The sequence below is a fragment of the Carcharhinus amblyrhynchos genome, chromosome 3, assembly GCF_965287045.1.
Source record: "Carcharhinus amblyrhynchos chromosome 3, sCarAmb.v2.hapA, whole genome shotgun sequence".
Classification (NCBI taxonomy): domain Eukaryota; kingdom Metazoa; phylum Chordata; class Chondrichthyes; order Carcharhiniformes; family Carcharhinidae; genus Carcharhinus; species Carcharhinus amblyrhynchos.
Genome location: NC_137326.1, coordinates 120,800,985 through 120,822,365, shown reverse-complemented (window position 1 = coordinate 120,822,365; position 21,381 = coordinate 120,800,985). Strand labels below are relative to the sequence as shown.

Here is a 21,381-nt window from a genome sequence, read left to right as displayed (position 1 = left end):
ATGTATGGTAACCTCAGGTGGGTAAAATGCACAATGCAATTTCCAATACACTACAGTCAGCCCATCTCTGTCTATTACCTGGAATACAAACTTACTTCCCTCTGCCTTCGTCTTCGCCTGGTGGGAAGAGAAAAAGCAGGTTCCAGCAGACTGCACATCTGGTAGTGCTGCACTCCCTCAGTACTTTACTGAAGTGCCAGCCTTGAATTTTGTGCTCAAGTCCTTGTGGGACTTGGGGCAAGATTATATAGCCTTCCCTCAGCATTTTTCTCAGCAGCAAGAGGCAGCATGCCATTCGCTTGTGATTGGATCCTCTAGTCCCGCTGCTTTCGATGGGAATTCCTGTTGAAGTCACCCCACGTCACCAGGAAACACATGGCAGGGGATGCATTACTGGTGGGACCAGAGAATCCTGCCAACAAGAATGGCCAGAGAATTCCAGCCCTTAGACATACAACCATGTGGATCGAGACAAGAGTGGCATTAACTGACAGTAGAAAGATCCTAACCTCCTAATGTGATTGGGGTTTGTTGCAGTGGAACAATACATTGATGCTGTATCAGCATCATGAAATGATTCAATACAAATAATCATGCTGAATATTGGTGTATTACAAAGAGATTTCTAATAAATCTTTAACCTGCACAATTCATACAGATAAATCTCTGTTAAATGTATGCATGCATAATATATTCTTTGAACTAAAGAAAAATTACTCATGCCTTCGTTTGTATACATAATGTTGGCTGAATAAATAAATCAGCTCTTGATGTAAAAGAAAATAACTTATTTTGCAGGGTGAGAAAGGCCCCTGTGGGCTTCCTGGGCCTATGGGACTTCCTGGACAGTCAGTGAGTACAAAGCATTTTCCTGTTTGGATTTGTTGTTGCTGTGTTATAACCCTAAAGCTTCCAACCTCCCATTATTGTGAAACTGCTATCATCAGAGAGGCTGAAGTGAATCAAAGAAAGGGGATCATTACCATCTTCCCAGGGTAACTGGGATGGGAAATAGAGAGAGGTCATGGTATTGTCGCAGTATTATTAACTGAGGGGCCCAGGGTGATGCTCTGGACTCTGGGTTTGAATCCCCACCATGGCAGATGGTGAAATTTGAATTCAATAAAATTTGGAATTAAAGAAGTCTAATGATGACGATGAAGCCATTGTTGATTGTTAGAAAAACCCATCTGGTTCACTAATGTCCTTTAGGGAAGGAAATCTGCTGTCCTTACCTGGTCTGGCCTACATGTGACTCCAGACCCACACAATGTGGTTGACTCTTAAATGCCCTTGGGGATGGACAATAAATGCTGCCTCAGCCAATGGAATATGGTTTCTATAAACAAATAAAAAATGAATGTCACCTTGCTGGGCATAGCCTACATTTTCAGAGTAAATGCTAAATAGAAAAACTCATTAAAGGAGGAATTAAAAAACAAGCCCTATTCTCATTGATTCAAATTCACTTTTAATTAAGGGCATTGTTTCAGTCTCAATGTAAATCTATGAAAGCTTTGTTTTGATTTAGAAAAAAATCATTTGAAGCAAGAGGACTTGAATAGGGATGTTTTGCTATAATTGTATAGGGCATTGGTGAGGCCACAGCTGGAGTATAGTGTACAGTTTTGGTGTACTTATCTGAGGAGGGATGTTCTTGCTATAGAGGGTGTGCAGCAAAGATTACCAGGCGGAGTCCTGAGATGGCAGATCTGTTATATGAGGAGAGATTAAGTCAGTTAGGAATATATTCATTGGAGTTTAGAAGAGAGAGAGGGGATTCCAAATAAACTTATAAAATTCTAACAGGGTTAGACAGGGTAGATTCAGAAAGAATGTTTCCAATGGTGGGAGAAGTCCAGAACTCGGTGTCATATTTTGAGGATAAGGGCTAGACCTTTTAGGACTAGGAGTTGGAGTAGGTCATTTGGCTCCTCGAACTTGCCCTGCCATTCAATAAGATCATGATTGATCTTTTTGTGTACTCAGCTTGACTTACCCAATCGCTCACCATAACTGGGGTGAGGAGAAATTTCTTCACCAAGAGGGTGGTAAATGTGTGGAATTCATTGCCACAGAAAATAGTTGAGGCCAAATATCTGATTTCAAGAAGAATTTAGATATAGTTCTTGGGGCTAAAGGGATCAAGGCGTATGGGGGAAAGGGGGGATCAGGATATTGAGTTGGATGATCAGCCACGAAGATAATGAATGGCGGAGCTGGCTCGAAGGTCAGAATGGCCTGCTTCTGCTTCTAGTTTCTATGTACTTTCTAATAAATTTACTCACATTGTAAATTCAGTTCAATAAGAAAACACAAATAATATCTAATTTTTGTTTTTCTTTGTTCCCATCAAGGATTTGTCTGAATGCCCTCGTGAAAAAGGTGAAAAGGGGATCATTGGTTTGCCTGGGCATTGGGTAAGCAGCAAAACTGATTTTTGGTCAATCTACAAATGCCTGCTTCATTTACAGAATCCTTTCACTCAGAAAGGTGTTGTGATAGCTCGGTGTGCAATACATCAAAAACTAAACTGCAAGTAAATTCTATAGAATTGATGTGAATGGAGAATGAACTCTTATTAATGGAAAATTTCAAATAATGGGTGAGATTTTCCAGTCCTTCCTGCAGGTGGAATCTTGCAGTCCCACTGAAGGTAACCCCACCCATGGTGAGTTCTCGGATGGTGGGGCAGATAAGCTATACAAAAAGCCATTGACCCACCAGCAGTCAGTGGTGAGCCAATGCCGCCACTGGAAACCACACTGTGAATGGGCTGGAAAATCCCACCCAATGACTATCCCTTCAGGTCATGAAATGAACGTCACATAGACCACATAAGAGCAAGAAATATAGACCAGGATTCCCCGATCTTGTCTGCCCCGCCACTGACAGCAGAGAATTTAGCGCACAGCCAAAACTCCATTCACTGCACCGGGACCCAAAACTGCCTTCACTGCAGTGGACCGGGGAATCCCAGCCGCAGGTGAGATCAGAGAATTCTGGCAGTAGCAACAGGAGTGGGCCATTGAGCCTATATTGTCCTGACATCCAAAGCTGACCATAGCATAACTCACACACGTTGGTTATCTGACCATCCCCCTAATGTCCTTGCCAACAAAAAATTATCAATCTTAGTTTTACAATTTTCGATTGACCTAGCCACAACAGCCTTGTGAGTGAGAGATTTCCAGACTTCCATTGTCCTTTGCATGGAGAAGTAATTCCTGGATTCACCTCTGAATTCTGGATTCTCCCGCCAAGGAAAATAGTTCATCTGCCCTATCAAGTCCTGTAATCATCTAAAACATCTTAACTGGATCACCCCTTAGTCCTCACTACTCAAGACAAGGCAAGCCAAGTCTGTGCAACCTGCTTACATGATTTAATCCTCTTGGCTCCATTATATTTCTGATAAATCTGTCAGGGAGTCAATGATTGACATGTTGTTGGTAGCTATGAGCCCACAGTTTTAAGTTGCCAATAATGTGATGTTACATCAGCAATCTACTACATGAATTGCTACTATGGGATGTTTGGCACTGGCTCAGAGGAGTTTGTCATTAAAATGTTGGGATTAAGACAAATTTGGGGTCCAAGAAACTGTTACACTCAAATATTCAGCACCGACCTCATTCAGCTTGATGATTGCCATTAAAAATAGGAAATATTTTGGACTAAAAAGTATAATTTGCAAAGAGTGTCAGTTGTCTTATATGCTGATGGTAATCTGTTTCTTTTCAAGGGTAATCCTGGACAGGATGGCTCGTTGGGCATTTCAGGAAGAAAGGTTTAAAATAAATATCTTTTATATCATTTTCCTGTTTGATTTACCATAAAAGTTGCCCAAAACCTATTAAAAATATGTTGGTGTTGTACACAGAAAATAGAAGCAGGAGTAGGCCATTCGGCCCTTTGAGCCTGCTCTGTAATTCATTTTAATCATGAGGATCATTAAGTTCTATATCCCGATCCCTCTTTCCCCCCCATGTCTCTTGATCCCATTAGCCCCAAGAGCTATATTTAATTTCCTCTTGAAATCACATAATGAAACCCATATTCAGATTACCCCAATGTATCTGAAGTGAAATGTAGACAAACGTAGTTTCAAATTCACTTCCATGCTCGGATACAAAGCAAATGTGAACAAAATACCAAAGACAATTATGTGAAGAATCTTTGATTTGACAATGATAATTTATATTTACATAGCTGTTGTAACATAAATGTCAAAGCTCTATCAGAAGCATTGTCAGACAAAAGTGGATGCTAACGTGAGAAGTGTATATTAGGAGGTATCACTAAAAATTTGGTCAAGGAGATGCATTTTAAGGAGGTTGTTAAAGGAAAAAGAGCTGGAGAATCAGAGAGGTTTGTGAACGGTTTATTTAGATCATAAAAGGCTAAAAGATTTCTGCCAATGATGGACAAATATTGATGCATAATGGGCTGGAGTTCAAGGAAGAAGAGTTTTCAGAGGTTTGTAAGATTGAAAGAAATTGTGGAGATAGGAGGTGAGGTCATGAAGAATCTTCATCTGATTCACAAATGTCCTTTAGGAAAGGAAATCTACCACCACTACCTGGTCTAGCTGAAATGTGACTCCAGAACCACAGCATTGTGGTTGATTCTTAAAATGCCCTCAGGGATGGGCAATAAATGCTGGCCCAGCCAGTGACGCCCATATCCCATGAATGAATAATAGAAAAATCTTAAAACACAAGAAAAATAATTTTGAGAATGAGGTTTGAGCCGACGTGGATCAGTTTGACCAGGGTTGATGGGTCAGTGGGATTTGGTGCAGGATAGTAAGAGGTGGCTGAGTTTTGGGTGAGTTGAAGTTTATGGAGGATAATGCATGGGAGACGGCCACTGGAATGGTCAAACTCAGAAGTGACAAAAGCATGGGTGAGGTTTCCTCAGTTAGACTGAGACAGTGGCAGAGGTGAACAGTACTAAAGTAGGTATTTTTCTTTGAGGGAGGGAGGGGATGTGATATTGAAAGCTCAAATGGGATGCTGAAGCTGTAGTCAGTCTGCTTCATTTGGAGAAACTGACCAAGGAGCAGACTGAATGAAAGGAACCCTTTATCATCTCAACACCATTGCTGTGCAGCTGTGCACTGATCATTTTGATCTTCTCTGATAGACATGGGAAATGTTTACTCTGTCCACTATGCCGCTGTATGGGTGATCAAGTTTGATATGTCACCAGTGTCAGTTTTTTGAGTATACATCTCATTGAGTTGTCAGTAAGTGCATAACCACTTATCAACTGCTCCAATGTGATTGTGCTTCAAGTTCCAATTGTTATTGGGCAACATCTTATTGTCTTGTTGGGGGTGAAGCAATCAGCTGTGCTCTGTAACTACCTACACCATTACAATGCAATGCACATTTCGCCACTAGAATAACATAGCTTCACATATTCCCCAATTATCTTTGCTTTAGCAACTCAGCAATAAAGTCATAAACATCTTTATCTAAAATAATCTTTTGTCTTTTTTAGAATATAAAGTTGGCTTTACCTTCACCATCTGGATGGCCACAATGGTTATTACAGCTGCCTCACAGCACCAGGTTTTCTGGCCTTGGGTCACTGTCTGTGTGAAGTTTGTGCAGTCTCCCTGGTCTGTGTGGACTTCCTCCGGGTTCTTCAGTTTCCTCAGTCTAAATGTCATGCTGGTTAGGTTGATTGGCCACGCTGAATTGTTCCTTAGTGTCCCAACGTGTGTATGTTAGATGGGTTGGCCATGGGAAATGTGTGGGGTTGTGGGGATAGGGTGGGGAAGAGGGCCTGGATAAGGCACTCTGTCAGAGAGTTGGTGCAAACTTGATGGGCCTAACGGCCTCCTTCTGCACTGTAGGACTTCTATAATTTGAACCACTAATATTTCATCCTGTCTATTTTAGGGTCACTGTGGACTCCTTGGAACACCTGGACCAGATGGCTATCCAGGGACACAGGTATTTTGTCAAAAAACCCAGTCTTCACTGTGATGAGCAAGTATTTACCTGTATTAAAAATAGCTAACTGAAATGAATTAAGAAATGGTTTTACATCCCAACTGTGCATGAACAATGTTCATCTTTTATTAAACTTCTGATCGTTCTTACAATTATAAGTTATTTATAATTTCCTGCTGCACTGGTGGGAGTGCGATATTAGAATCAGGAAACAAGTATTCATCAGCCATTCAGTAAAGGATTACTGCGGCTTAAAAATTTGGTTCAAAAATCAGATTTCTTACTGTTGGTTAGCACATTTTCATTTTATATCTAAATTATAATTGCCTGTGAGAAGTTTGCACATTCTCCCAGCGTGGATGTGAGTTTCCTCCGGGTGCTCCAGTTTCCTCCCACAGTCTGAAAGACGTGCTGGTTAGGTTGATTGGCCAGGCTGAATTGCCCTTTAGTGTCGCAAGATGTAGGTTAGATGGGTTAGCCATGTTCCTAATTTAGATATAATTGATTGCCAGTCTCATTTAAAGAGACATTATAAGCAGATGTGCACAATATTGCACTGATGCCATAGGCTGATGCTCAAAATTCTCTTCCACCCTCTGAAAATCGAAGTTTCTCATAAAGACTCATTCCTGTTCTTTGAAAATATTAGGGACAAGCATTTCAGCGACACTTTCAGATTTTTAAATTAAACTTTACCGCTGAAAAAAGATACATACTTTTGAAGCTCTTTGGTCTTGCATTCATCAAGACAGATGCAAGAATGCCAAATTTCAAAGGGAACCATAATTCATACTGCATGAGAAAAGGGGTGCTGATTGGTTGGTAAGTTGGCTCTGATTGGTTAAGGCATTTCCATGGCAAATGCATCAGGGATCTATTGTTTGTTCAAAAAAGGTGCAATGTCTGGTCATATTCCTTTTACCTGCAGAGGGCAGGTCACTGCATATGAATATATGTAGCTTTAGAAAATGGAAATGAATCATAATGCAAGCTCAACTGATAATCTTCAGTTGGTTATTGAATATAACTCTTAGCACACTCGGATTGTTCAGCAAGTGCTGGCCAATTGCAGAATCACATTTAACATCAGACATTGTGTTCTGAGTTTTGCATTGTGAGTTATGTGAAAATGGTCAGTAGTCTGCCTGTTGTGAACAGCCCCCCGAAAGGACATATTGTTTGATATGATCCGGTGGTTAGGACGTGTGGCCTATGTATTAGGCATCATACTGACACTGAAAGTCACGTATAAGGCCACCACTTTCATGCCTAAAAGGTGCTCAGTTTATCTCAAAGTACCCTTGATGGATAAAGTAACCCAACGATTTGAGCAACAGGTGAAACAAACCATTTCACGCTCCTAGCATGCAGTGGCAACATAAATATTTCACTAACAGGATACTGCTGCCCTCAAGCCAAAAATGCATTTACCTACCATATAAATGAATGATGTGGTATCTGAATTATGGTGCCATTCCATTCAAAGTACGTAATGATATCATTTTGTGAAAAGTTTGACTTTGTCCCAGATTTTTGCTTCCACATCAGGTGCACAGAGATGGGAAAGTTCTTGTCTGTGCAAGCCTAACCTTTAATAAAGAAAGCTGGCTGCTGTTCTGATTTTAATTCTGGGACACTGAGAAGCTGGATTCAAAGTTGGGTCCACCGGCCTAAAAGAAGTGTAGAGGCTGACAGCTGCGGAGAGATTTTGGGCAGGACTGCCTCTGTGCACCAGCACTTTGTTGAATTAAATTTAAAAAAGATTAAAACAGGAAACATCTCTCACCCCTCATTCCCTGCACACTCCCTATGTTCTCTCATGGCCCATCACACCCACTCTGTCAACCCATGTCTCTGTACCTATCCCCTGCACCTCCATGGCTGTTTATTACTTACTGCTAGCCCATGCCCACCACCCTTTGTCCTCACCCTCTCCTAAGCAACTTACCTGGTCTTCTCTGATAGTTCTGTTGCAGCCATAACAGCTTTGTCAGTCCTTTGACATATTTGACAGTTCTTTGACAGTTTTGAGAGTTCCAGAGGTTTATGCACTTTTTAAACACAACCAGGTTTACTTTGAACAATCCAAAGTATGCCCTGAGACCATATCAAAAAGGGTACCTTACCTCTCCAGAAGAGGTACCTTGCTACCAAACAAATGGATAAAGTTCATAGAACATAGAACACTACAGCACAAACAGGCCATTCAGCCCACGAGTTGCGCCGATCACATCAACACCTACCAATCCATAGACCTATCTATAACCCCCAATCCCATTAAATCCCATATACTCATCCAGAAGTCTTTTAAAAGACCCCAGCGAGTTCGCCTCCACCACCACTGACGGCAGCCGATTCCATTCACTCACCACCCTCTGAGTGAAAAACTTACCCCTAACATCACTTCTGTACTTGCCTCCCCGCACCTTAAATCTGTGTCCTCTCGTAGCGACCATTTCAACCCGGGGAAATAGCCTCTGAGAATCCACCCTATCTATTCCTCTCAACATTTTATAAGCTTCTATCAGGTCGCCTCTCAACCTTCATCTCTCCAGGGAAAAGAGTCCCAGCTCCCTCAACCTAACTTCATAAGGCATGCCTCCCAATCCAGGCAACATCCTTGTAAATCTCCTCTGTACCCTTTCAATAGCTTCTACGTCCTTCCTATAGTGAGGCGACCAGAACTGCGCACAGTACTCCAAATGAGGCCTGACAAGGGTCTTATAAAGTTGCAGCATTACCTCCCGATTCCTAAACTCAATCCCTCGATTAATGAAGGCCAGTACACCATACGCCTTCTTGACCACATCCTCCACCTGCGAGGCTGATTTAAGAGTCCTGTGGACCCCGACCCCAAGATCCTTCTGCTCTTCAACACTACTAAAACTCCTGCCCTTGATAGTATACTCGTTCATCCCATTGGTCCTGCCAAAATGGACGACTACACATTTATCCGCATTGAAGTCCATCTGCCACTTCTCCGCCCAGTCCTGCATCCTATTTATGTCCTGCTGCAACTTTTGACATCCTTCCAGACCATCCACAACACCACCAACCTTCGTGTCATCAGCGAACTTACTTACCCATCCCTCCACTTCCTCATCTAGGTCATTTATGAAAATGACAAACAGCAAGGGTCCTAGAACAGATCCCTGGGGCACTCCACTGGTGACAGACCTCCATGCCAAAAAAGCCCCATCCACAACCACTCTCTGCCTTCTGCAGGCAAGCCAGTTCTGGATCCACAAGGCCAAATGCCCTTGGATCCCATGCCCTCTCACCTTCTCAAGAAGTCTTGCATGGGGGACCTTATCAAACGCCTTGCTGAAGTCCATGTACACCACGTCCACTGCACTTCCTTCGTCAATGTGTTCAGTCACATTTTCAAAGAACTCAACTAGGCTTGCTTTTACCTGGTTTAATCTGCACAATCCAGATTTCACAATTCTGGCCTATCAAAATCCCACTTCAGCGGAGAGAGTTGGTGATTTAAATAGCAGGTTGCCTAAGGAAACTGTGCATCTGCAAACCACAATACCTCTTTATCATGGCTAAAATCTGGGCCAAAGTTTGGGAGTTGAGCTATAGGTAGAAAGAAAGAATGTGACCATGACATAGATGTATCCTAAAAGTAAATCTATCTGTTTTGCTTCTTTCAGGGGGAGAGAGGAGAGCCAGGAGCCCCTGGAGCACCAGCACCCATATACTGTGATCCTCCGAGAGGTTAGAATCTATCAAGTTGATAATTAAATCATCTAAGTCAGATTTTTTAAAAATAACAATAATTGCCCAAATCTTCCAGTCTTTGGATTATCAGAGATGGGATGTAACACTGGAAGATACATAACTGGACCCTGCAGTAATCTTGATGCAGATATGTGCAGAGATCGATGGCACAGTGGTTAGCACTGCTGTCAGGGACCCGGATTTGATTCCAAGCTTGGATTTGTCTGTGCGGAGGCTGTATGTTCTCCCCATGTTTGCGTGGGCTTCCTTTGGCTGCTCCAGTTTCCTCCCACAGTCCAAAAGATGTGCTGGTTAGGTGCATTGGCCATGATAAATTGCCCCTTAGTGTACCTGAACAGGCGTCAGAGTGTGGAAACTAGAGGATTTTCACAGTAACTTAATTGCAAGGTTAACGCAAGCCTAATTGTGATGCTAATAAATAAGTAAGATATTGCCCAGCAAGCTTAAATTCCAATGGGATGATTCCTTGTTGCCTGGGACCCTCTGCTAATGTCACTTATCTGGAAATATTAAACAGTTTAACATCTGCTCTAACTTGGTGGCTGGCCAGCATTATTCCAATTGAGCACCACAACAGACTCCATCCAATCACCCCCCTCACCCCAGCACCTGACCATTCCCTGACACCTGATATCCATCTTAAAAACTCACCTACATAATCATTCACCCACTCGCCTGTTCACAACTCACTCGCTGACTGAAAGACTTGGACTTTTACAAACTTGCCTGAACACAGCAGCAGCTACTGTTGTGTTGAAGTGGGTGTGATCTCCCTTCATCCGTCTCTTTTATTGCACCTGATGATCTTTGCTGGGAGTACTTGCGATGATCCTTTGGTGCTTCAGCTGGGATCAGAAGCCCTGGCTGAAAAATTGTACACGGATCAGGTCTCAGGAATCTTTGGGCAGCATCAATGCATTCAGCACTGACTCTGTCCATAAGATTTGAGCCAATGTTTTTAATGTGCAAAGTCAAACTTAATTTCAGGTGTTGGAAGGTAAAGTCGCCATAGTCCTAGCTATCCATAGGCTGTGACTGGGGGTGATTTAAGCTGAGGATCACTACATCTCAAGTGAGGGGCAAGGTTGAGAAGGCAGGGCTTTCATGAATAAACTCAACTGATAGAGAAATTGAACCCGCACTGTTGGCGTCTCTCTGCATCCCTAGCCAACTGAGTTAAATCAACTGCGTGTAACTTTGAGTTAATGGTGTATTTGTATTCCGAGATCCTGTTGTTCCTTTACCTAACCTGGTTTGTTCCTTACAAATAATAAGTGACTTCAGAATTCTTCCTATTAAGCTGTACTATCTCATATCTAGTGGTGTTGAGTTGTACGATTGATGCTGAGATCACTGTACCCCACCTAAGTATCAATGATGTCAAGTCTTGAAATGAGCACCTTCAAAATTGATATACATTTTTCCATCATTCAGGAAAAGTTGCTTTAATGACTACTGAGATATCTACTGTTTTAAGCATCATTATGAAGACATTGAATGGCTTTTTGTTTAATATAAAGGGAAATCAATAATTCTTGACAATGTTATCTTTGTGTTACAGGAGACCTGGGTAGACCAGGTTTACCAGGTGAATCGGGGGAACCAGGACAGTCAGGTTTTCCTGGGCAACCAGGCAGGCCAGGTGAAATGGGAGCAGGTAATAGTTTGCCTTTGCTCGTAGCACATACAATTATTTAATAACAGAGAGGGTAAAATGATAGTTTACAACAAAACTGTAACCTGTCAAAGATGCAGGCATTTTGTGGTGTAATGAATTAGCACACTGCACTTCTAGCTCTGCAACCTGGTTTTCATTTGACTGGATGTGAATTGAAGTTTCAGTCCAGACTGGTTATAAAAGATTACCATGAAATGATGTTAGGAAACATCCAATTCACCTCATACCAGCTGGGAAACCACTACACAAAGGATTGAGTAATTTGTTATTACTTTGCCCGGAGCTGGCAGTCTACTTAGAAAGAAGACGCCCAGTGTGGAAAATACAAGTGAAGAAATTGTTCCTTTGGCCCAGTGTTCAGGAGGACAATATGCATAAAAAATGCCAGTTTCTAGGGCAATGGCCTCATGTCTCAAGAATGATGGAAATCCATCCAACTCCATATTGAATGGAGTGATTTATTTTCAGGCATCACTGGCTCCTTTCACATGTGCAAAAGGGACACAAGGAATAATCGATTTCAACTCTGTAGCATAGTTCCTCTGAGGGAGCAGTTAAGGCACATGACTAGTTGCCAATGTACAGAGTTTGACGTATCCCTAATCTATAAGATACTGAAATAAGAGTAGCTGATGTACCACTGGTTGCAAAAGTTGGGGAAATGTTCATTCTCTCAATTCTTGAATCTTGCATCTTCATGATAGCAATTTTCTCTCCAACTTTAAAAGAAGCTGATATTTATTGCAGAGAAACCCATGTTCAAATTAATCTGATTTGCCAATAAGGAGATGTAAATTGGAGTATTGTTTTGTTTAACTCCCTTTTTTTAATGAAGTAGTTTTATTCTGTTTGCTCTGTAGAATTCCTGCAGCATTTGGACAGGGGCCAATGCATTTCCTAACCTTCACCAGTTCTACTCTTGAACTAATCACCAGGGGGCATAAGATTAACCTCCATAATCTTTCCTAATGTTTAGGAAAGCACTTGCGACTACTCCAAATGCACTGGTTAAGATTGATGATTAAAATGTAGGGAACTTGAGGGTGAACCTATATTCCAAATATTGCATTTGACTGTCTTTAAATAAATCATTTGTTTGAAGATGTTTGTATCATACTTAAAATCTGTAATTTTTTTATTCAGTCGTGGAACATAGGCATCGCTGGCTGACCAGCATTTATTGCCTATCCTTAATTGCCCTTGTTCAGAGGGCAGTTGAGAGTCAACCACATTGCTGTGGCTCTGGAGGCACGTGTAGGCCAGACCAGGTAAGGATGGCAGATTTCCTTTCCCAAAGGACATGAGTGAATCAGATGGATTTTCCCAACAATCAACAGTGATTTCATGGTCATCAGAAAATTCTTAATTCTAGATATTTTTATTGAATTCAGATTCCACCATTTGCCATGGTAGGATTTGAATCCGGGTCCCCAGAACATTAGCTGAGTTTCCGGATTAATAGTTTAGTGATAATGCCACTAGACCATTACCTCCCCTAACATGATCATTTTACATTAAGACCCTTGGAATGAATTTAATGATCCTATTTTTGGACCTTTTCACTATTTTGGGGTCTACATTGCCAATGTGAGGTGACAGCAAGTTTAATGCAATGGTTATGGCAGAAGGTTTCCAAAATTTGGTATTCCCTCCTTGTCTAATTGAAATTCATATCCCAAATGAAGCTGTATATATAATTCTTGATTTTCAATATCAGTATCATTTATTTGACACAATAATGTTTGCTGCTAACATGGATACACCTATCCCACTGAGGTAGGTCACACACTACATCTGCTACAAGTCGTATCCAGGAATAAGTGTTAGCTGTTGTACTTTAATGGAATCCAGTTGTTGTAATCCCTAAGTATGTGCCAGTAGCCCAGTGAGCTGAAAGGAAGATCAGACAGTGAGTTTAACCATCTCCTTGCTCCACTATAGGCTATCTGGTAAATGGTGATTATCGGGAGCCATTGTATTGTTATGCTAGATTATAAGTGTAAATCATTACTATCAGTAATAATGCTCTCACGTCTTATTTGGCAGAATAATTGCCATTTCATATTAATTAAAATTTACAATCTTCAGAATTGCTGATTCTACAGGAGCAGGATCTGGTGTAATATTGTCATTTTGCTATTGTAAAAGCTTTATACAAAAAATTTGAACTGCTGATAATAATTCTCCCTTTGACAAAAACATTCTTGGTTTAGATTTAAATCAGTGTTTAACACTCGGTGACATCCTACCTTTTCTTCTGCTGCAGTTATATTTGATTTGGTTTACTAGGATGTTGCCTGGTATGGAGGATCTTAGCCACGAGGAGAGATTGGGCAAACTGGGGTTGTTCTCCCTGGAAAGACAGAGGATGAGAGGTGACCTAATAGAGGTGTATAAAATTGTGAAGGGTATAGAAAGGGTGAACGGTGGGAAGCTTTTTCCTAGGTTGGAGGTGATGAACTCGAGGGGTCACAAGTTCAAGATTAGGGGGCAAGGTTCAACACAGATGTCAGGGGGACGTATTTTACACAGAGGGTGGTGGGGGCCTGGAATGCGCTGCCAAGCAAGGTGGTTGAGGCAGACATGCTGGGATCGTTTAAGACTTATCTAGATAGCCACATGAACAGACTGGGAATAGATGGATACAAACAAATGGTCTAGTTGGGCGCATGAGCGGTGCAGGCTTGGAGGGCAGAAGGGCCTGTTCCTGTGCTGTACTGTTCTTCGTTCTTGTTCTTCTGTGCTGATGCAGTTAGCAGCGATTTAGTTTTCAAATTATAACTAAAAAATAAAATAAAACAAATTATAATTTAAAAAAAAATCTTTTCTGTGCAGGTTTGCCAGGTCTGACAGGGTCTCCGGGTTTAGACGGTCCTAAAGGGGAGAAAGGACAGAAAGGAAGTGCCGACTGTCCGCCAGCAGAGAGAATCCCAGGTCCTCCAGGGCCCCAAGGTATCGTAGGACCTCCAGGTCCTTGTGGTGCAAAAGGCAGGCCAGGTATGTGAAAATATGGTCAGAGACCTATTTGATAATCAGGCTGCAAAGAACATAATGGCCAGAATTTGACCGCCTCAGCTGCCCCAGAATTGAGGTGGGCGAGTTTCGCAGAATGGCATTCTCCATTGGCCTTGGACGGGATCTTATGAGCCTCGGGCAGGCGAGGCAGTAAAATTCCGGCAAATATGTCCAAGGCACATCTCACTTAAAGTTGAATGTTAGAAAGAGTCAAATATGTCTGTTAGTTGAAAGTCTATTATTAACATAGACATTCATAGCTCAGCACATAAAGTCATGGTGAGGGGAAAGCCTGATCTTGGTGTCCACAGCATTCAATCTGGATCCCAGAATGTCAAGTCAATCAATATCTAGGAAGAGTCCTTCTGTTTACGATGTGCTGCAGCTGATAACTGAAGACTTCTCCATGTTTGACCCCATTTGAAGGAAGTAGACACACAAAGTATACTCTGTCTATGGACCTTCAAGCTTGCTTTGGTGCCACTACCATTGACATGCTATCTGAGTCCTAAACTACATGGCTGCCAGATCAGGGCCTGGGTCAGGTGGGTACATGATAAGATAGCCTACTTAACCTTGTCCTCACTAACCTGATTGTTCAAGGTCTGTTATTGCAGCCCCAGGGATTCACCGCATGAGTTACATGTAGCAGTGTTCTCAGTCATCCACCTTTATCCATTTCATTAATGATCAGAATTTTAGAAATGGGATGTTTGCTGTGTTCAATTCCATTCATAACTCTTCCAGTGATGAAATAGCCTCCTTGTGGATGAGCATCATAGCGTTCAAAGATATGGGACAAGTGCCGAAAAATGGGATTCGCGCGACTTTAGTGGTAGTTATTGTCACTGCAGATTCGTTGGGCCGAAGGGCCTTTTCTGGGCTGTACGACTCAATGACCAGATTACAGCAAGGCTTGGAAAACATCGAAGTTTAGGCTGACAAATAACAGTTTGGGCATACCAAATAAGTACTAAATAATAGCCATCTTCAACAGGAAAATACAGAACAATTTGCCTCTTTGATGCCGTCCGTCATTATTGTCAAGTCCACCACCAAGTGAGCTAACACTAACTACAACCTTAACTGAATTGGTCATAGAGTCATAGAGGCTACAGGTTTACAGCATGGAAACAGGCCCTTTGGCCCAACTTGTTCACGCCACCCTTTTTTTAAAACTCCTAAACTAATCCCAATTGCCTGCATTTGACCCATATCCCTCTATACCCATCATACCCATCATGTAACTACCTAAATGCTTTCTAAAAGATAAAATTGTACCCGCCTCTACTCCTACCTCTGGCAGCTTGTTCCACACACGCACCACCCTCTGTGTGAAAAAATTGCCCCTCTGGACACTTTCGCATCTCTCCACTCTCACCTTAAACATGTGCCCTCTAGTTTTAGACTCTCCTACCTTTGGGAAAAGATATTGACTACCTACCTTATTATTGCTCTTCATTACTTTATAGACCTCGATAAGGTCACCCCTCAGCCTCCTACATTCCAGAGAAAAATGTCCCAGTCTATTCAGTCTCTCCTTATAACTCAATCCATCAAGTCCTGGTAGCATCCTAGTAAACCTTTCCTGCATTCTTTCTAGTTTAATAATATCCTTTCTATAATAGGGTGACCAGAATTGCACACAGTATTCCAAGTGTGGGCTTACTAATGTCTTGTACAACTTCAACAAGATGTCCCAATTCCTGTATTCAGTATTCTGACTGATGAAATCAAGCATGCCAAATGCCTTCTTCACTACTCTGTCCACTTGTGACTCCACTTTCAAGGAGCTATGAACATGTACCCATAGATCTCTTTGTTCTGTTACTCTCGCCAACGCCCTACCATCAACTGAGAAAGTCTTGCCCTGGTTCAATCTACCAAAATGCATCACCTCACATTTGTCTAAATTGAACTCCATCTGCCATTCGTCCACTGGCCCAATTGATCAAGATCCCGTTGCAATTGATGATAACTTTCTTCATTGTCCATTATGCCACCAATCTTGGTGTCATCTGCAAACTTACTAACCATGCCCCCTATATTCTCATCCAAATCATTAATATAAATGACAAATAACAGTAGGCCCAGCACTGATCCCTGAGGTACACCGCTGGTCACAGGCCTCCAGTTTGAAAAACAGCTCTCTACAACCACCCTCTGGCTTCTGTCAAGAAGCCAATTTTGTATCCATTTAGATACCTCACCCTGGATCCCGTGAGATTTAACTTGATGCAACAACCTACCATGTGGTATCTTGTCAAAGGCCTCGCTAAAGTCCGTGTAGATAACATCAATTGCACTGCCCTCATCTACCTTCTTGGTTATCCTTCAAAAAACTCAATTAAATTTGTGAGACATGATTTTCCACTCACAAAGCCATGCTGAGTGTCCCTAATCAGTCCTTGCATCTCTAAATGCCTTAAGATCCTGTCTCTCAAAATGCCTTCCAACAATTTACCCACCTCAGATGTGAGGCTCACTGGCCTGTAGTTCCCAGGCTTTTCCCTGCAGCCCTTTTTAAACAAAGGCACAACATTTGCCAGTCTCCAGTCTTAAGGCACCTACCTGTGACTATCGATGATTCAAATATCATGTCAACAATATCATTTTGGGAGTAGAGAGAGGCTGCATTCCCACCTGCTGATCCTTCAGTCCATCTCCACCATCTACAAAGTTTATGTCAGGAAATATCTAAAGGATTGTGTCCAAAGTAACATTAAAGAAGTTTGATGCTATCAAGCATTGCTTCATTGGCACAGGAGTCCATTTGCATTCCCTCTAGCTGCCACGCACAGTGGTTTTAGTACATATTATCCACAAGACACACTGCAGTGACTAATCACAGTTACTTCATCAGATCCGCAAGCATCCAATTATGTTATCGCTGTCCTATGCCATGTTGTTTTTAGTTTGCCCTATTTGTGTTTCCTGGCTAGTGACCATCTTAGAGCCTTTAGTATTCCCTATTGGGACATCCTTAGCATGTGTCAGGGGAAGAGGAATGGGGAAATAAAATTTCCTCTAGACTGTCTTACCTGGATTCCCAAAATGAAAATGTAACTGGAAACAGCGGAGCTAGTTACTGAAATACAAACCTCGAAAATAATCCCAAATACATGTCAAAAATTGTAACAATGCCAAACAGAAATGTACACTGACGATTTATTTTGTCTGGATGAAAGTATAGGTTATATTTGTGAAGGACCGGGTTCTCCAGGGCTGCCAGGTCCACCGGGTCACGAAGGACTTCCAGGTCCAAAAGGAAATCCGGGTTTAAAAGGTAAGTGTTAAGACATCATTGAACACTCCACTGCAAATATACTTAATGACTTTCTTTTAGTCAAATTCCGTAGGCTAGGATTTTCCGGTTTTGTTGGATGGGATGTGATGGCCCAGCCAGAAGTCCTTTGACTTTCAGCAAGACCGAACAATCCCGATGGTGGCTGGAGCCAGAGAATCCCATCCATTGTGTTAAATTGGTGGATATGGACTGAATTTCACTAACCAAGACCAAAAATAAGTCGAATGATTAAATAACAGATATGCAAGGAATATTTTCGCTAAATTTACTTTCCATTATATTAAGACTTGGCTTTTGTTGGATAGGAGATCTAGGGGATTGTGCCTACACCCCGGGTAGTCCAGGACCCGCAGGAAATCCAGGTGTTCCAGGCATTCAAGGAAATCCTGGAAATCCAGGAAGAAAGGGAGAGCAGGGTGACTGTGGAGCACCTGGATCAGACGGATTGCCAGGACTTACTGTGAGCATAATATTAATAAATTATCTGAAACAGTTATTTATAATGTTTGAAAAGGAACAATACATATACTGTCTGAATCCTGAGTTTATTTGGGAAAGGATTCTTGTAAATCGGAAATAAAACATTGAGTGCTTTGATATTTTGATTCTAATAGGTGTGTTGAATATTGTACCTTGTGATTGTAACTCTATATCAACACTTTGGTGAGAATGGTGTTTGCAAATACTGGATGACAGTACTGTCCTTCATAACTGGGGTCTTGGTTTAAATCTAACATTGATTAAAGGGATTAAATCTGTAAATGAAAGATGTTTGAACTGGCTCATCCAAGTTGCAAATTGGCATCAATCTATAGTATAAAACCTTTGGCAACGGGGCATATATTGTTAGAATTTATCCAGAATCTAATCATATCTGAGGATGACAGTATATTGCCATAGAAGCACTTTCCTATTATTGAAAGCAATCTGCATTGTTGAGACAATTTAGAGATGACTTTGAGATGTGTCTAATTCATGGCATATCAGATACCAAGGAGATTGCCAATGATCGCTTTCATTGTCCAGTACAGTCTCTTAATTCAAGAAGAGTAAGAACATGACCCAAAACTAAACTAGGTTATGCCAGTTCTCAATCTGAGTGTCATTGTTTATACCCATAGGGACCTCCTGGGAACAATGGCTTTCCAGGTGCAAAGGGCCAGAGAGGAATGCCATGTCAACCGGCAAAAAAAGGTAATCCTACATTAAATTGTTTAAACCACCTAAAGTTTCCCACTAAGGCATAATTAAATATTGTGACTATACTATGCCTTTACGAAGTGAATTTGTGTCATGTTTCTTGTGAAGGTGATATTAAGATTCAACTCTGTTTAAAACGGAGCTGAATTTCCAATACCTGTAGCCACACATGCTGACAATACAGAAGAATTATTACATTTAATTATTGGAGTGTTTGTTTTAATCTGAGTTAATGGAGTTTTGTTACTGTTGAGTTGCTCCTTGAGGTTTCAGAGTAGGGTTTAATTAAATTGATTGATGAGAAGAAAACTCAGGCTTACAGAGAGAAAAGTAGGCAGTTGCTGTTTTAATTTGTATAGAGCAGTAGCTCTCTCTCTCTCTCTGGAAATTGATGTTAGGGGCCTGCTAGAAAATAGGTATCTCTCCCCAGCAGTCCATAAAAGGCAAGAGGTGTTTTTAACTCCTCTCTCTGGAATTCTGCTGTGTGAAGACAGGTCCTTCTCTGGAGTTCTACTGTATGAAGACAGGTCTTTTTCGAGAGATTGCTGTCTGAGAGTCTGAGACTGCGTCTGAAGAGGAGTTTACATCTATGGGATATTACATAAATTGGAACTAATAGAGATAGCTAACAGTTAGGAATGATGCGTTGTTATGTTTAAATATTTAAATTGGAAAAAAAATGCTAATTTTGTTTGTTATAGTTAAACTGTATTGTCCAATAAAGTTTGTTTTAAATTACATTTCCTAGTGGGTCAATAAAATCACACATGGAGCAAAATATCTTAAGCTAACATTAATGCCAAAGTCAAAAATAGTTGGAGTCTAGGCTAACTTCATAATATGTCTTGGAGTTTCTGACCTGGTCCCTAACAATATATTGCTACAGATGTTATAATCTGCATTGCAATGAATATTTGTATAGTGTTCATTGCAATTGAGGACAAAGCTACAATTGCTTGCTTAACCTTGAGGTTAAGATACACTGTGAAGGCAATGTAAGGTGAAATTGTTTATCTGTATATAATCCTGAATTTAAATGTTTTTTATTCTCCAAGTTTCTAATGTCCCAGTCATCCATTACCCCTGTGCTTGATAACTGTGCCACTGATGTTTGTGTAAAGCAGTTGTGTCCAATTGCAGATTCCCTCAACAAAAAGCCCATATTGGAGAATGCATCCATCTAGGTGTGTGAGATAATCATGCTGGTGAGCCCCACTTCAGAGTGCTTGGGCGCCATTTTGCAAAGGTGCCCCAATTTCATGGTGCACCGTGAGACACCCCCCCCCCCCCACCCCCCCCACCCCCCGGCTCCATCGGCATCATGTTCCCCACCCTTCCTTGATACAGGTCACCAGCATCAGGATCCTCACAATGGGTCCCTCATTGTGACAACTGACATGCCCACCCCAACACCAGTTTGCATCAGTAAAAAGGGACATGAAATGATGATTGCAAACTGTTTCATTTGCTGGGTGCAAACCTAATTTTTCCAGGATTGGCCAGGAAAATCTATAGCAGGTGTGGTGAGTGGGAAAATTGCCCCCATATTTTTTTCAGCCCAAATCCATGTTACCAAAATGAACTGGAGAACTTAGAACATAGAACATAGAACATTACAGCGCAGAACAGGCCCTTCGGCCCACGATGTTGCGCCGACCAGTTACAAAAACAATGACCCACTAGCCTATACCAATCCCTTTTCGTCCATAAACCTATCCAGAGAACTTGCTGAAGAGAAAATGTCATCTGCCTACATTCAGGCACAGATATATTTCTACTCCAATTTCCTGGTATATTTTGGTGTTAGTAAAGGCTAGAAACTAACTGGAGCAGTCATTTAAATAGTGTTCTGACAAGAGATGTTCAAATGTTGGGAATTCTGCAGTAAGTAACTCACCACCTATCTCCTCAAAACCATCAGCTACAAGGCATAAATCAGGAATTTGATGGGATGCACTCCACCCTGGATGTGTGTGGCTCCAACAACACTCAACATGCTCAACAATATCCAGAACAAAGCAGCCCTATTAATCCATCACCTTAAATCTGCACTGTGTCCACCACACAGTGGTAGCAGTATGTGTCATCTATAAAATGGATTGCGGCAACTCGCCAAGGCTCACTCTACTGTGCTTTCCAAACTTGCAACCTCTACCGCCTAGGAGGACAAGGATACCACCATCTGCAAGTTCCCCTCTAAGTCACACATCGTGCTGATTTGGACATATTCCTTCGGCGTCGCTGGGTCAAAATCCTGGATCTCTCTTCCTATTAGCACTGTGGGTGTACCTCTACCATGTGGAGTGCAGCGGTTCAAGAAGGTGGCTCAACACCACCTTCTCAAGGGCAGTTACAAATGGATCATAAAGGCTGGCCTTGCTTGTGATGTTCACACCCCTTGAATGAAGAAAAAAAAAACTGCTGATGTTGGGAGTCTGAAATGCAACCAGAAAATGCTGGAAATGCTC

At 41.7% G+C, this 21,381-nt stretch overlaps 1 protein-coding gene across 1 annotated transcript in view; it reads left to right on the top strand.

Moving 5' to 3' along the window:
- Positions 1 to 21,381, top strand: part of LOC145341258 (uncharacterized) — a 183,085-nt gene that overhangs the window by 91,890 nt on the left and 69,814 nt on the right. Inside the window, exons 14-23 of the mRNA XM_080186185.1 lie at positions 799 to 852; positions 2,358 to 2,420; positions 3,746 to 3,790; positions 5,913 to 5,966; positions 9,626 to 9,689; positions 11,275 to 11,370; positions 14,227 to 14,388; positions 17,600 to 17,692; positions 18,019 to 18,173; positions 18,835 to 18,907. Coding sequence (XP_080042311.1) covers positions 799 to 852; positions 2,358 to 2,420; positions 3,746 to 3,790; positions 5,913 to 5,966; positions 9,626 to 9,689; positions 11,275 to 11,370; positions 14,227 to 14,388; positions 17,600 to 17,692; positions 18,019 to 18,173; positions 18,835 to 18,907 — 859 coding nt within the window. The remainder of the gene's footprint in view (positions 1 to 798; positions 853 to 2,357; positions 2,421 to 3,745; positions 3,791 to 5,912; positions 5,967 to 9,625; positions 9,690 to 11,274; positions 11,371 to 14,226; positions 14,389 to 17,599; positions 17,693 to 18,018; positions 18,174 to 18,834; positions 18,908 to 21,381) is intronic.